The sequence below is a fragment of the Amblyomma americanum genome, chromosome 10, assembly GCF_052857255.1.
Source record: "Amblyomma americanum isolate KBUSLIRL-KWMA chromosome 10, ASM5285725v1, whole genome shotgun sequence".
Classification (NCBI taxonomy): Eukaryota; Metazoa; Arthropoda; class Arachnida; order Ixodida; family Ixodidae; genus Amblyomma; species Amblyomma americanum.
Genome location: NC_135506.1, coordinates 27,826,038 through 27,841,875, shown reverse-complemented (window position 1 = coordinate 27,841,875; position 15,838 = coordinate 27,826,038). Strand labels below are relative to the sequence as shown.

Genomic DNA, 15,838 nt, shown 5'->3' with positions numbered 1-15,838 from the left:
TGAGGATCACAGCCCTGTGTTCGCTTCGGGGTAGTGGTGGTGTTCATTTCGCCGTTTTTTTAGTTTCTTTTCGTTTCCCTTCGCGGCAGTATGTGCGATTGTGTGTGTGAGTGAATTCTCCATCTGGTCCCTGTGAAATCGGAGGTCAACAATGACGCTTACGATGGAACGTGATAAACTCCGACACGAGTGGAAAATCGTAGTGTACCCTGTGGGATACCTGCTGCTTCTGGCTGTTCTTCCCCTTGGAGCTTCGGGTAAGCTGTGCATTCGTGATGGCTCTGCGCACTAAGCTTCTTTTCTTTTTCTACTGTTCCTTTCCGCCGTTTACCCTTGTTTAGAGTTTGAAGATGTCGAAAAAGGCAATGGTTGCCTAGTCACACCATAGAATTAACCGCCCGAAGGGCACTTTACCTGTGGCATTAACACCAAGGATCATCACTCTTGTAGTCTTCTCATGAGTATGCTGATTATCTCTCTTTCGCAAAACAGTAGCTTTTCCTTGAAAGAATGTAGCCTCAATGTCCGTTTCATTCCCACCTTAGACTTATATACTTTAGACTTCTATTCCTGGTACTCCAAGGCAAGCGCTCGAAGTAGCCTAAAGATTAACACAAATCACAACAGTCTTCTCTTATCAAGTCATAAAGATTAGGTGCCGATTGGTGTCTACAGTCGGTTTTGAGGACTCTGATTAATCAATAGCTTTGAATTCTAAAATTTACTTATGGCTCTGGAAGATGTGATCTACATTTAGAAGCATAAGAATAAGTCAAAGGCGCCTGCTTAAGTTCTGCACGTTCGTTTCCAAGGTTTCAAGCCAGGTGACATTTCATAAGAATGAAGCAAATTGAAAAAGAGTTTGCAAACAGTCAAGAAATCAAATGATAGGCATTGAAATTAAGCACGCCGGATGGTATTAAAAAAAGGGAACATCAACGTGGGTGTCCTTGCATTTCATAGGAATCTGTAATGCGAACGGTTCAGTCCCGGGCTTACCCGACGTGGCGTGGTTTTCTTTTCCTTCAGTGCCGTCAGACCTGTCTAACTTCTTTCGGGAGCAGTTAGACATATACTGCAACGTTTCACCGATTCAAAAAGAAGGAGCTTCCTGAAGGCTTTTTCTTCGGCTCTTTCTAGACGAGTCTTCATCCATGTACCTTCTGTATATGCGTCTCAACTGCAGCTATTGTTTCGATCGAACATAGGCTTGAAGAAATAAAATCAGACATTTTTTTCGCCTGTGCGGGTTGCATCTCCTGTAAGCAACTGGTCATACCAAAGTTGTAAATGGCAATAGCTTCGGAAGCTTTCATGTTTTTTTTTTGCTTTTCTTTGAAGAACACACCAAGAGCTAATTGGTGGTTCATCACAATAGGAAAACACCGCAAACTTCACGAAGGATGCAGAAAGGGCCTGTTTCTCGTCTACCCTTCCCGCGTCCTTCTTGAAGTTTGCGCTGTTTTCATTGTGGACTACCGTTTTAAGTTCAAGGGCAAGATCCGACTGAGATGTCCTTAACGAACTTTTCGAATCTCTTCTGAGCGATAAGTAAGTGTAAACAAGTACTTAGCAACCAGTCTCATTCGCATTCCTCACAATATCTCCTCCTGGTTAGATGCATATGATGCATCGAGGCACATGGCATAGGCTATCGCAATTTCTGTGCCCCAAACTTCAGTGCTCCTTAAACTCGCCTGGCCGCCCCAGTTGCATCTGACGAAAGCTGGGAACGACTTTAGTCTCAGCTGTCGTCACTTGTACTAGACAACTACAGAGAACAGGAAACGAGCAGTGTCCGAAGACGGAGTTGAGTTGAGGTGTTAAATGCTACAGGTGGGGTTAGCCTTGCTTTATCTGCCGGCAATTGCTCCACCGTAAGCGTTCCTTCTATATTAAAAAGGTCCTAAAGCCTGTCACATCTACCCCGCTATGCGCACAATCTCTTATAATAGCACACATTCTCTCTCGCAGGTCACCATCTATGCGCACAATCAATCCACACAGTCCACATCAAGTCACCATCTATGCACATATTCAGTCACAGTAGAACATAGGCCATTGTGGTGCCACAATCCATACACACATTCACTCACAGTATAACGTAGTCCCCTCCAGAAGACACCATCTACGCACACATTCAATCACAGTAGGCCATAGTTCGTTCTTGCTGTCACCATTTAGGAACAAGATCTGTGTCCTTGCAGAAATGTTAAAAGAAGGCGTGCAGCCTCCCTTCTGCATGCCTGGTTCCACTCGGGTAGACAATGTCCTGCACTGTGCTGTGACGGGTTCCTGTCTTTTGAAGGAAGCGAACATCACCTGCCTTTCCGCGTTGTACTCTGGGCAGTGCAGAATATAATGTTCGATATCCCCGCCCACACCACATAAAGAGCAGAGCGGAGACGATGCTACGCCCATCTTATGCGTCCATGCAGGAGTGCGAGCAGAGGCCGTGCGAATTCGATGTAGACGGACGGCCGAAACAGGGTCAAAGACTAGAAGCTTCGTGTTCTTTTTATTTTCTTTTTTTTTGCTCTATTTCTACAGAAGCGAAAACTCCGCCCGAGAGTAACTTGCGTGGCTGGCCGCCTCTGAGTAACGCGCTCGGCAGAGCGCAATGCTTGCAACGGAAGAAACAAAGGCTGCTACCAGAGAACTCGCGGCGTACTCTCCATCCACGCATACTCTCAACGGTGCATGGCATACTCTCCATCCGGTTATATACGCGGCTCTCGGGCTGTGCCCTCTACACGGACTGCCTTCTGACAGACAGACACATTCCTCGCTTCCCACGACAGGAAGCCAAGCGCGGCCGGCTCCTGCTGCCGTTAGGCAACAAAGGCGTCGTTGGCATCCCGCGAAAAAGGGGGAAGGACTGTCGACATGCAGAGTCGAAGGGTTACAGAGGCATAGTTTTCTTGCACGAATCTGGTTTTCGGCAAATATACAGGTTTACGTGGGCAGGAAACGTTCCAAGTTTGTTGCGTCTGTGGCGTTTATAAATGCTCCGGATGAAAACACGGTTGCTGGTTAGCTAAGGGGTGACCTCGTCACTTACAGATTGTTACGCACTAGCAGAGAAAATCTAGGAGTGTGGGCGTTGCAACAATAGAAGTTGTTTCACGGAGCATTCAGATAGAAATCCAGCGCAGTTTGCAACGTCGTGAACTGAAGCCGAGGCCTACAGGCACTTGTTTTTGCGCTTCTTACGTGCTAGTTTGAGCTTCTTTTTAGCTTCTTTTCTGCCTACGAGACGGGGTGGCCTAGTAGGTAAGGCCTTTCGATGCTAAATGTGTTGTGGGTTTCTATATCGATTGCTTAGTATAGCAGCCATATTTCGATGGAGGAAAAATGACTGGACATTTCTTGGTGTTGAAATCTCAGTGCATAATGAAGACCCGCTGGCTGTCAAAACCAACTCGGAGCAACCTACTTCAAGGAGTCCCTTTTATAGGTCACCACGCATCACCCCATAACAAAAAATGTCCTATGGCCGCTATAGAATTTTGGCCCAAATAGCTATAGACCTTTCCTATTTCTGTCTCTAGCTGTCTATACAGGCTGATATACTTTTATATAGAGAGCTTAAGACAATTGTATGGTTCCAAAGCTATAGCTTTAGTGGCATAAATTTTTCAATAGCTGGCAATAAGCACCTCTATAGGTGCTTATAGACGTTCATAAAAGGCCATAGAAGGACATAGCTTTTTCCATAGACGCCCATAGGACTTTTTTGTATGGGACTTGCGTTCCTCGCAAACCACGAATTTTATAGGTTACGGTGTGGGCTTGGACGGCAGAAAGATTCACCGAAAAATTATGCTTTATGTCCAAATATTGCGTGTCATACTACCGGTGTAGCCGCCGCGGTGGCTCAGTGGTTATGGCGCTCGGCTGCTGGCCCTAAAGACGCGGTTCGATCCCGGCCGCTGCGGTCGAATTTCGATGGAGGCGAAGTTCTAGAGGCCTGTGTACTGTGCGATGTCAGTGCACGTTAAAGAACCCCAGGTGGTCGAAACTTCCGGAGCCCTTCACTACGGCGTCCCTCATAGCCAGAGTCGCTTTGGGACGTTCAGCCCTAAAAAAAATTGATGTGTCACCTTCAGGCCATTTCACTTTCCCAAGATGCCGTTAAAACATTAGGCCTATGTAGCACGAGTTACACGGCCAGGGACATACTTGTGCGTTTCGTGTCCGAAGAAATTGAGCCTTGTAACTAACACTGACGCGAAAGTATAGCGCGACACATATAGTTTAGAGGGAGACGGAAAGACAAGGAAAGGTTTGGCGCTGTCTCCGGCCTTCGCCATCTCTAGGTCGCTGTCGCTCAAAGGTCGCTCGCCGATGCCTGCGGCCAAATAGCGAGTGAAACCTATCATCAAAGAAAGCGGCGCGGCCGCTCTCGTTGGACGGCGAACAAATGCGGCGAACACCAAGGGGGCAGTTTTTTACATATTGTAACCCTGTACGCCGCTGTTGTAGTTAAGCTCTCGAATACAGGAAATAAACAACTCGGTAAGGGTGCGACCTTCGCCTCTGCAATAGTTCTAATCGGAACGACTAAAGCTGAGGCTTTGTCGGATGTTCTTGGCGCAGTTAGGTGCGGGAAGACTTGCAAGTTCTTACCTGACTGTTCAGCGGGACACGTAAACTTATCAGGTCGTTAAGTAAGCGCGTTTTGCCGGACTGTTTAAGCGGAAATACTTTTCACACTCGTGACACATTATTAGTGAAAGTAAAAAGGAGAATGGTCAGCTTCCGTTCACGAGAGTGGCTCGCGTTTGATTACAGTCCGATTGCAGCAGCCTCTGGTGCGAGTAGATGGAAAATAAATGCTTCATTGAAACCGGACGTAATAATGTCACTAGATTCCCGCCGCCGCGGTGGCTGAGTGGTTATGGCGCTCGGCTGCTGGGCCGAAAGACGCGGGCTCGCTCCCGGCCACGGCGGTCGACTTTCGATAGAGGCGAAATTCTAGAGGCTCGTGTACTGTGCGATGTCCGTGCGCGTTAAAGAAGCCCAGGTGGTCGAAATTTCCGGAGCCCTTCGCTACGGCCTCCCTCATAGCCTGAGTCGCTTTGGGACGTTGAACCCCCTTAAACCAAACCAAACCACACTAGATTCTCAGCACTCAGCGTCTATTAGGACAGCTGATGAAAGGGGGAGGATGACGTAACGCGGGTAACCACACACATGCGCGCATTACATTATCGAAGTCTGGTACCCAATGGCTTGCATAAAGAGGCACATTATAGTCTCTTTCCCGAAGCGGTATTACGCAGATGCGCCTGGGTTTCATAAAGATGGACTCCTATAGTACGCCTACGTACAGAGCAGGCCGGATCTCAGAGGACGTCCTCAGTAGTGCCTCAAATAAGACGCACGCCAACTTCAAAGAAATTCGCACGCTGGCCCTATTCAGCTGCTGCCGATATCCATGACACAACTCGTGCGTTGTGGGGGATTGAGTCAGTGGTGCAAGCTGAAGTCTTAGGAACAAGCAATCAGAAACAGTCGCATAGCTGTGACATGAACCCCCTTTGAAGTCTCCAGTTTTTTTCAGCAGTAGTATAAGAACAATACGGCTGTTTTCGCTTTTCCGGCCTTCGGAACGCCGGAAAAGCTTCAGCAGTTCCGCTAGGTAGGCCGGAAGCACAGCCAGAACTGCGTAAAACGTCTCGTGCGCTTCAGAGAACTGTATTACGTTGTCAGCCGTCAACGAAACGCTTCGCTCTAGACAGGCTTTTAGTTTTAAATTTAGATCGAGTAATGTTTCGATACCACCAGGAATTAACCTGTGTTGTGTGCTTGGTTCCCTTGTTCAGGGTATCGTATTGCACAATTTAGAGATACTGGCCCACGCGTCTTGCGTTATCGGGAGCGAAGACGGGATTCTATTAGTGCTGTTCCTTTCTCCGGACATTACACGGCCTTTCTCGGCTTATCGGTCGCGTTAATTGCGCGATAATACTTCATGCCCAGCCCTACTTAGCACCCATAATGACGAGACACACCCGATCCCGGCAACGACCTGCTTCGCCCTCGTAATTTGCAATCGAAGACGTGCAAATTATCGCACCGCTCCTTGCAAGAGCTAGGGGATGGGAGGCTGGTATTAACGAGCTTATAGTGTTTGCTTCCTTGAGAAGCACTGTTCTCACCACTTTATGTGATTATTTTTGTTGTCTGCGCTCATCCACATTTTTTAAAATGCTTTCAGGTGTTCAGTATTGAGTATAAGCGGTCGAACGAGCAGATAGGAATATAAAAAATAAAGAGCAAATTCGTCGAACGCTCAGCAGCATGTTCAGGAAATATCGATCAAGACCGTTCTTCTGTTGTCGTTAAAATGAAAGAGGGAGGAAGGAAATTAGCCGCCTTTATTTACATGGGCGCGTAAGTTGCATTACTTCAAAGAGCACAGGGGAATTTGTATTTACATATACTGGGCGTCATGTGAATATAGGTGAAGGGTAATGTTTACTCCGGCTCACACAGCTCTGGCGAAGACATTCTGACTAAGGCTCGCACAGAGACAGATCTACCCAGAATCATACCCAACAATTCTGGTAAAATGAATTTCTGAACGTGAAAAGTTTCTGAGCGCCATGTATTGTAAGATTTCACTATAGCAATCAATATTTTCGAAGATATCCCGTCGGCAGCTTAGAATTTTTTTTCCTGTTAGCGATTTTGCTGTCGTCAAAAGCGTTACCCATTGGTTTTCTATGACAGTCTGAACTGCTCGATGCAAGCGATGGAAACAACACAATAGAAAGATTTTGCTGCATCAGAAGAATGCACCATTGCCTTCAATATTTCTATACCAGCCCTTTACCGTTTTCCAGTATTCAAATCTTTTGTCCAAGAATGTTGGACATGCATGAACACTTGTACTCTGGCACTTATCTACTCGGGCTTACTCTCGATGAGGCTCCTTCCGTCATGCGATCTAGGTCCAGTCATGTGTCCGCCTACTCCTGGTAGACGTTGTTAAGGAATTGCTTCGCCGGCTTTTGCTTGTCGTGTTCCGAAATTCAAACAAAAACTAGCAATCTACAATGTCCAATCTGCTACCAGCAACGGTAATTCAAACGCGAGAGACCACACACACAGTCGCACAGCACGTCAGCGCGGAGGCGCGTTCAGACGCGCCGAGTTAGGCCTAACGCCGTTCGCCTTCCTCGTGTCGTATCGGTCGACCAGACCGGACTAACCTAAAACGGGACACGCAACGTAACCGCCCGCCACGCTCCGTTTCCAAACGCGCTGCTTTGAGTCGCCCGACTTTCGACGCCGGCGGTTGGGCGTCGTCGTATAGTTGTCGTGAGAGGAAGACGTCCGGGAGGCCCAACAGCTGCCGGCTGCGGGGGCCCAGAGAACGAAGCGGGCAGTCAGTCCGGCACGGAGAGGGTATTAAAAGGTGAGGGGGGGGGGGGGGGGGTGGGGGGGGGTGAAGGCACACGCTCGGGCCAAGGCACTATGACTACTGCTGGACGGTGCAAGGAGAAAGAGCGGGGCGGCGGACACGCAAGGACGACCGCTCGAGAAACTTGTCCGCCGCCGCATCGGCGGGCGGTTGCATTCCGCCGTTGCCGACGCCAGGTAACGAGTTTTACGCCGCGCGTATAGCGGAAAGAAACGCCGGTGGCCGCCGCCTTCCGTCGCTCCAGGCGCTGAGCCGCTAGAATCTTCGCTTTCCGACTGCGGTCGTCGTTTTTCGTCCTTCTTTATAGAGAATGGAACTGTTTTAAGCACTCCTGGTCGGTATATAATATTTCTGCACTGCTTGTGCGGCTTTGGAGCTTAACTTGAGGCTAACCGAAAGACTTGAAACTTCGATTGAGGACAGCGGAGCGATCTCTCTAGAGGAAAGTGATTTGAGCACCGTCCGAGAAGGCATATTGTTTTCTAAGCCTTCTCCGGGAGCTGTTGAGGCGTGAGCCAGGGCAGGAAAATGCGGAGAAGTTGTTTTCTAATCTTGTCTGCACAGCACAGTTAGTGAAGGTGCAGCAGACGGAATTGTGACAAGGCTTCGAACACCGGACCCACTTCAGAACGTGGATGCAGGCTCGAGCCGGCAGAGTGAAAGTATATCAATGCCTAGGATTCTCGGAGTGTCCAAACGAGGCAGAAATTTTTTCGTTACAGTGTTAGGCACGCACGCACTTGTGGAAAAAAAAGGCGCTTCGCGCGTCAAGAAACATCCCACCAGCAGCGCCGCTTTTCTTTCTCCGCTCTTTTCTTTCTCTCTCGTTCTCTTTCATCGCCGTTCATTTTCTCTTTCTGTAGCTCGCCAGGAGGGAAACCTGTGAAAGCGGTTAGCGGCCTCGCGATAGGATCTGGCAGCGGGGAGCAGAGATGCGGAGGAGATTGGCGAGTGTCGTGGCTGCTAGCGGCCGCGTGGGGGTGATGTTAGCACTCGGGCACTCGAATTGGCAGACGAGCTCTTTGTGGCGTGTTAACTATTTATAACCACCGCGCAGTGGGCGCGAAATTACGGCGCTTCTGCATTTTAAGCGTCCTAGTTGCCGACTCAGTTATCGAACACGGCTTCAGCGATTTCTGTCGTCTTTGTGCTGTATATTCACAGCGCAGTGTGCAATTAGTGCACTAGGTAGGAACAGGTGTTGTATCAAAAACGTGTTTACCTGTACTGAATGCGGACAAGGGATGAGGAATTCTCAGTCGGCTCCCTGGATGTCGGCGGCTCGTCCCACCTCTCTGTGTTCATATGTCCTGCGCGTACGACCAAACAATAAAACAAACATCAAATGCACTAATTGTTTAATGCGTGCTTTATTATTCGCACGCTCTTTTGATTTACTCAGCACCAACTAGAATCATAATCTGTCCGTGCGTCAAACGCCTCTCGAAGGCACTACTCACTATTTATGAGCGGGAGCATTCCGTCTATGGCAACGACCAATTTTATTTTCAAAATATATCGGGGTCATTTGAGATTGTGGCAACATACCGCACATGCAGAAGCGGCTCCACCAAGTGGCCAGGCGCCAAAGCGATTAATAAATCACCCTTATCGTCCACCAAGGTTACATCGTATGTCGTCGAATACGCAAGGCTGTCTCTCATTGTCACCCTCTTTTTTTTTTCTCAGTCTGCAATCAGTTCACCTAACGGTGGCAGTATTGCACAAGTTGGAATTGAATATTTTATGCAAATAGACTCGCGAGCCCTTTCTGCAGTTGCCGCCTCAGCGAAAGTTATGCAGAAGGCAAATGAAGCCTTAAGCGAGTCCGAAACGTACTTGCACAACCCTGTTGAAAGACTAGGACCTTTGTCTTGCCGAAGAGTTATTGCTATAAAACTCGAAAATGTTGTCGAGTCTCGTCGGCCACGACTGGTAGACTGCAGCGGCTAGATGTTAGAGTGGCTGGGGTGCTTTTTTTGTTCTTATCAGAGGCTGGCTGTTCATCTGCATATACTTTGGCGAGAAACTGCGTTTCGCGAAAGAACACAAGCGTTAGCGGAGGCGTAGTCCGTAACACAAAAACAAATAAATATCAGAGGAACATGAAACTGTCCCGGCTATTCTGCAAAGTAAAGGATTTGCATAGCCCGCTAGCAGCAGCGGGAACTTGATTTAAAACTTTGCACTGATTATTGTTCGCAAGAATTCCTTTATTCCTCTATATGCAGAAAGGGAAGAAACTTTTGCGCGAGGGTACTGCATACAAGGTCCACTATGCCAGTTTCCATTGTTCTAAAGGACCCAGAGATTTCACAGTGGCCCTAATAAACGTATCGCTGAATGTACTGTGCAGCACTCGTATGCATGCACCTAAGTTCATTTGAACTGCGAATAACTTGGAAACAAAACTTTTGCTAGATAGGTTGACGTTGGTTTAGTGATTGTGCTCGCGTGAGGAGCCATGCATATTTCAAATCCAAATGCCGTAGGTCTTGCTTTTGTCCCCGAATGGTTTGGTCGTCAGGCACTTTGCACACCCTTCATCAGAAATTGACGAAGTCCTATTTTGCAGACTGTCCAGCGTGCTTCTTTGCGTATGTGGCTTACATGAAAGTTCATTCAGTTTAGATGTGACGAATTCCGGAGAGTGGTCTGCTAGCTATAATAATTAACTCTTTCCGCATCGGTCAAGGTTTCCGATGTAAAAGTTTTAGACTCCTGCGCCTTCGGACTGAACAACTCGATGATGGTAATGTTTGACTTCCAACAAAGCATATTTATCTTCGGCACGAGCATCATGACTCAGATTACAATTAAATATTACAACTGCAAGCACGTCTTGTTCCGCTCTGCATATAACGGAGTGAAAACTCAGTGCAGTTTCATTTTTCAAAGGGCGAAGAAAAATTTGGGGAAGAAAAGTAGGATTATATAAGAAATTTTCATTTAATGAATAAATCGCTATGGCATGCACTCAGGGGATTATAAAAGTTCCAGCACTCGATTGCCGCAGTTTTTGCTGTAATAGGAAGATATGTGATGCGCCTTAGTGAATTACCTTAGCCCGGGGTTTAGGACTGCAAATTAATACGCAGCACGAAGGTAACGTTTTTGTCGTTATATGAAGGGTTCCAAAGCCAGAACAATTCATTCCAGGGGATTTCCAAACAACGACGGCACAGCGTTGCGCCGTCATAAAAGGGCATCTTAAAAATGGAGGGCTCCGCATATCGTCAAGAAAAAAAAACAGTTTAAACAGAGGAAAGGAAGCAAATTCAAATAAAAACGTTGTTCCAAGTGAAGACCAGGCACAGCTGGTTGCAGCACAGTTGAACCATTCTACGGAGCTTTCCTGCCATAAAGTAAACGACTTTCTTCGAACATCTGGTTTTTTTTTTCTCTCCAACAACTGTCCTCAGAATAAATTAGAACACATAAAGACAAAATATTATTACGTCGGTAATGATATCCACGTTCCGGAAAAACGCAAGCCAGGGTAAAAATTTAAATTTGAGGTTTTTGCGACCTCGAAGAAGTCGTCAAAAAACGTGTAAGCTGGGAAAGCGGGATCTTTTCTCAAGAAAACATTCGCCACCGTCCGTGTTCTGCGTTTTAGGTCCGACGTAAAAACACCATTTCGGAGGCATTCGTGCCCTAGAATACTGCAGCCGAGTTTACACATCAAACAGGCGCCGCGCGACGAGATGCATCGAGCCTTGCGCACTTAAGGCGAGATGAGTTTCCTTAGCTATTCACAGTCATTCACATTGACGGTGTGCAGATGGGTCCCAGAGAACGCTCTACCCCGGCTCGCGAAGTACTATGCAGCAAAAGAGAGTTGTTTCCAGTATTGTATAGGATGCAATACGCGAAGCTATTCTGGCGTGAAAAACTTTACGAGCCGTGAGAGGTCAGGCGAAGGATGTGGAAGTGGGAGACAAAATAAACTGCAAGCCACCATATTTGCTGTAAAAGGGGTTTGGGCAGATAAAGGAAATACATGAATGCTTACCGAGCTCAGTTTTGGAGAGCAATCCTACATTTTTGGGAAAGGAAGAAGAGTTGACGAAAAAAGTAAGGAGACAGCGCGCACACAAAGGAGTTTATGCGCACCAACACGGCAAGCAGTCCCTAGAGCTGTCTACTTCATGTAATGCAGAGGAAGCAGTCCTGGAGCTTTCTTTGCTATTGAGCATTAAGCTCCACGTCCCAGAATCTGACCGGCGGTGTATGGTAGTCTGTTTTAGCGCCAAACGCCGTATTGAGTGCAGGCACAGGAGAGTTGTTGAATGAATGTTGGAGAATCCAGCATTCAAATCAAGGGTGGTGGTGCCCTTCCAAGGCACGGATATACCCAGGGACATTCAGTAAGTAGATGGCGCCGTGGCCTCGCTTTTCGTATGTATTGCAAACAATTACTGTAAGCGGTTCCTTTAGAACAGATAAAAGCGGCTCCATATTTTGCTACATTTAAAATTTCACTCAATTTTCTTCCCCTGTCGTCGTAAGTGCAGGGTTTCGTCACTCTCAGCTTCGGTTTACAGGGACACTTTCCCAACTCTACGCTTAGGTTACGCGAGTACGTATTATCCTTGGCGAACGATCAGTGCCACGTATACGTGGGATTGTGCAATCATCATGACTGACTATGCACGCCTGTCATCGAGAAATTTGAGCGTCATGGTTAAATATGACGCTGCCGAAAGAGCCGTGATCACGTGGTCGTCGCTGCAGTCAAATCGTTGCTTTTCGTTCCTGAACTCAAATTGACCCCCCCCCCCCCTCCCTCCCCCCCCCCCCCTCCCCCTAGAAAAAAAAGAGCAGGCTTCTGACGTCCCGGTCAGCGTAGGCGTATTGGGTACGGACATCATTTTTCAATTTTTCCTGTCGGCCGATAATGCGACGACTTCCAGGGCTTCGCCAAACAGCCTACCGGTGGTTTAAGCCTAGGGAATCACGTATATATTCGGGAAAAATTAAAATGATGCAATTCTTATCGTCGCCATTACAAAGCAACATGTGGCGGCTGTCCGGAATGGGCTTTTAGTTTATTTCTCTCATTTTTCATTCCTTCTGCTGTCGGTTCTTTCTTCGCAACCTAAAGTACGCGCGAATATAGAAAGAGCATCAGCATTGTGAAAACTTCGGCTTATGATCTGGCGCAATAGTTCCGTACCTGTGGCAATACTGCACCGTTTTTTAATGGGACAGCCCGTCTAACGCTCGTCCTCCTGTACGTCGTATTCTCTCGTGAAAGCGTGGTCGTTTCCACCGTGCATTTGACGGCGAGACATTTGCCGAAGGCAGGCAAAGGAATTCGCCGGATGGCGGCTTTTTTTTTCTGTCGTTCCTTCCGTAGGACGCATCCCGTATAGGGCCGCAGCGGGCGGCCTTAAGCGCGGTGAACATTAGGTCCAATGCGCATGACCGCAGCCGGTGCGGTCGTTACGAATGGATCATTGGGTTTCTTGACTGTCGTGGATGACCGCACTTCGAGCCACGGTAGCCCGGCTGGAGTGAAGGCGCGTTTCGGTTTGGGTTATGTATACGCTTAGCCGGTAATGTATAGTGAAAAGTGTGCTTGTGTGTGGGTGGTTTTAGTGAGGTTATTAGCGCCCGAAGTTGAGTCATGGCGGAGGGAGTGGCTATCGAATGCTTTGCGGATAATAATAATAATAATAATAATAATTGGTTTTTGGGGAAAGGAAGTGGCGCAGTATCTGTCTCATATATCGTTGGACACCTGAACCGCGCCGTAAGGGAAGGGATAAAGGAGGGAGTGAAAGAATAAAGGAAGAGGTGCCGTAGTGGAGGGCTCCGGAATAATTTCGACCACCTGGGGATCTTTAACGTGCACTGACATCGCACAGGACACGGGCGCCTTAGCGTTTTGCCTCCATAAAAACGCAGCCGCCGCGGTCGGGTTCGAACCCGGGAACTCCGGATCAGTAGCCGAGCGTCCTAGCCACTGAGCCACCGCGGCGGGTCTTTGCGGATGGAATTGGTCACTTTCAGTATTGTTTGAGGAATTCCATTTTAATGATTGTACGACCTTGGTGCGTTATCCTATGTATACGTGGTCACTCCGCAGTGCTCATCGGGGCTAAGTCAGTTGTGCCAGCATTAGAAATTAATATTTCCCATTCCCTCTTGACTCAAAACGTGGCGGTCGTGCACATTAAACGTGCGCTTAGTTGGCTACCAGTAGACAGTGTTATTACGCGATAGCGTGTGCTGCTCGTTCGATCGAAAAGCCATCGGCGTAGTCGGCACTGCGTGTCGGAAATAATTAGGGGCTGCGTAAAAAAACATTGTCTCATCGTAATATGCAGTTCTAGTGATTGATGATTGATTGGTGCGTGGCAGGCAGTGGCGAGGTAATGGAATCATCGGCAGTAATTGATTGATTAAAGAAATGAAAAAAAAGAAAAATTGGAAAAAGGGAGTTCAAAGGTTTCAGAATGCTCAGAATGAGAAGCCAATGCTTGATTATGCTAATTAAAATTTTAGATTGCGTAATTGTATAATTATTTAAAATATAAAAATGCGTTCAAAGGTGTCAAACTGCTCAGAATGGAGAGCCTAACCCACTGTACGCTATTGCGTCCTACCCTTAAGCCGGAGCTTAAGTGTCTCCTCCAATTTTTTTATTAGGCTTATTTGTTCTTGAGCAACAATTGATTGTGGTGGGTTCGTTCGTAGTGTCTTCGATGCTGCCCACTAGGTTTTTGACAACTTTAGCGTTTTTAGGAGAAATCTGTTTTGAACGTTTCACAATGATGAATTTTCGACGCTATTGTCTTGGGGAAAGGCGGCCCACAAGTGTTTGAACGAGGTTTTTGTCTGTCTGTTAGTTTTTCGACGTTAATTCCTGATAAACACGCTGTTTCAGGCCTGCGCTGTCCATAAAGTTAGCGAGTTTATTCCCTCCCGCGCCATTTGCTCCAACATCGTCCTCAGATGAACGAGAAATCGATATTCTTCGCCGTAGAGTGTTTACACCAAATACAGCCGCCGTGGTGTATCGGCAAGCGACAGGGCTTGCCCCTCCTCGGCGCATTTATTACTCCGAAGAGGAGATCCTATTAGCAGCCCTGTTTTACGGGCCCCGGATGCCCAGATCTCCGGGGCGATTTGGGACACGCCTGCCACGCCGGCACGTTGTGTTATAGTGCGCACGTCGTCGACACAGAACAGTGTAGAAGAGGTTGGCAGTTAAGGAGGGGGGGGGGGGGGGGGGGGGGGCAACCATGGGACCAGAGATCGTAAAAAGAAGATGCTTGACGTGTAAACAAGTGCCTAGTAAAGGCAGGCAAGTACGAATATGAACTTGATGAAGGGAGCGCTCTGCAATATATATACACGAATTCAACCACGCGTGTTCTGCGTTCTTCATTCAACCATGAGCGCACGAATGGCGATGGTGCGGCAAGCGGTGCTGTCAGCTACATCTGAAAATTGCATCGCTCGGTAACGTGGTCTCAGAGGGTCTTTACGCCTCCCAGTGAGCCTGGCTGTAGAGTATACGCGACCTACAGTAAGCGCTTTATTGCCACAGATTGGGAGAGCAGATCATTTTCCAACAATTACGATGTTTCGTTACTTGGGGAGTACGTGAGAACTCTCCTGAAGACTGCTCACGTCCAGAGATGTATGCTGCCGCTATGGCGAAGTGGCAGTAATGGCGCACATCCTCGCTAAGCATCTTTTATGCTGCTGCTAGCGCCATCATTGAAGAGCGCCAAGTCTGGGTACTTCCAGCACTGTATCCCGTCCTGCACCTTCGATGGGCTGGAATGCTTTCGTGGAAAGAAAAGGCGCATGAATTGTCTCTCTCAGGCTGGACACCTGGGACCGAATTCTCCAGTGCTCACTAAGCGAAAGTGCATAATTAGAAGTGGCTTAAACTTGGTCTGGTCTCTGCCACTAAAGAAAAGATGGCAGTCGCTTAACTTGGATAACCCTGGAATTCAGCGAAAAGCTTCTGCGCACATGGTTGCTCATCACGTGGCTTCACATCACCCCATCGGGCGTTCTTAAGGCCAAAGGTCAACCCAATGCTCACCCAGTGCCAAAGGTCACAGGTCAAAGGTCAACTAAAGATCATGGGTCAAGGTCAGGGGTGAAGGGTTTGCCACCATAATTGTACTACATACGGTCATACACGGCTATCCTTGGCTGGGCTGAAGGTCGTTCGAGGTCGTTGTGCTGCCTACCCGAAGACTGCTTTACCTAGCGAAGTGAGGCGTTTCGCTTCAAAAACGTGGACGCTGCCACCTCTGCTTTCTCGGATCGCATCAGTGGCGTGGAAAGATCAGCAAAAGCAAAGCTTTTGCAAAGATCAGCAAAAGCAACGGAGAAAAAAGAAGCAACGGAGGGAAAAGAATAGGGAGTGAGTGAGTG

General features: G+C 47.9%; 1 protein-coding gene across 1 annotated transcript in view; it reads left to right on the top strand.

Moving 5' to 3' along the window:
* Positions 1–15,838, top strand: part of LOC144108095 (P-selectin-like) — a 259,479-nt gene continuing 243,641 nt past the window's right edge. Inside the window, exon 1 of the mRNA XM_077641376.1 lies at positions 1–257. Within this exon, the coding sequence (XP_077497502.1) occupies positions 152–257 (106 nt within the window). The 5' untranslated portion in view covers positions 1–151. The remainder of the gene's footprint in view (positions 258–15,838) is intronic.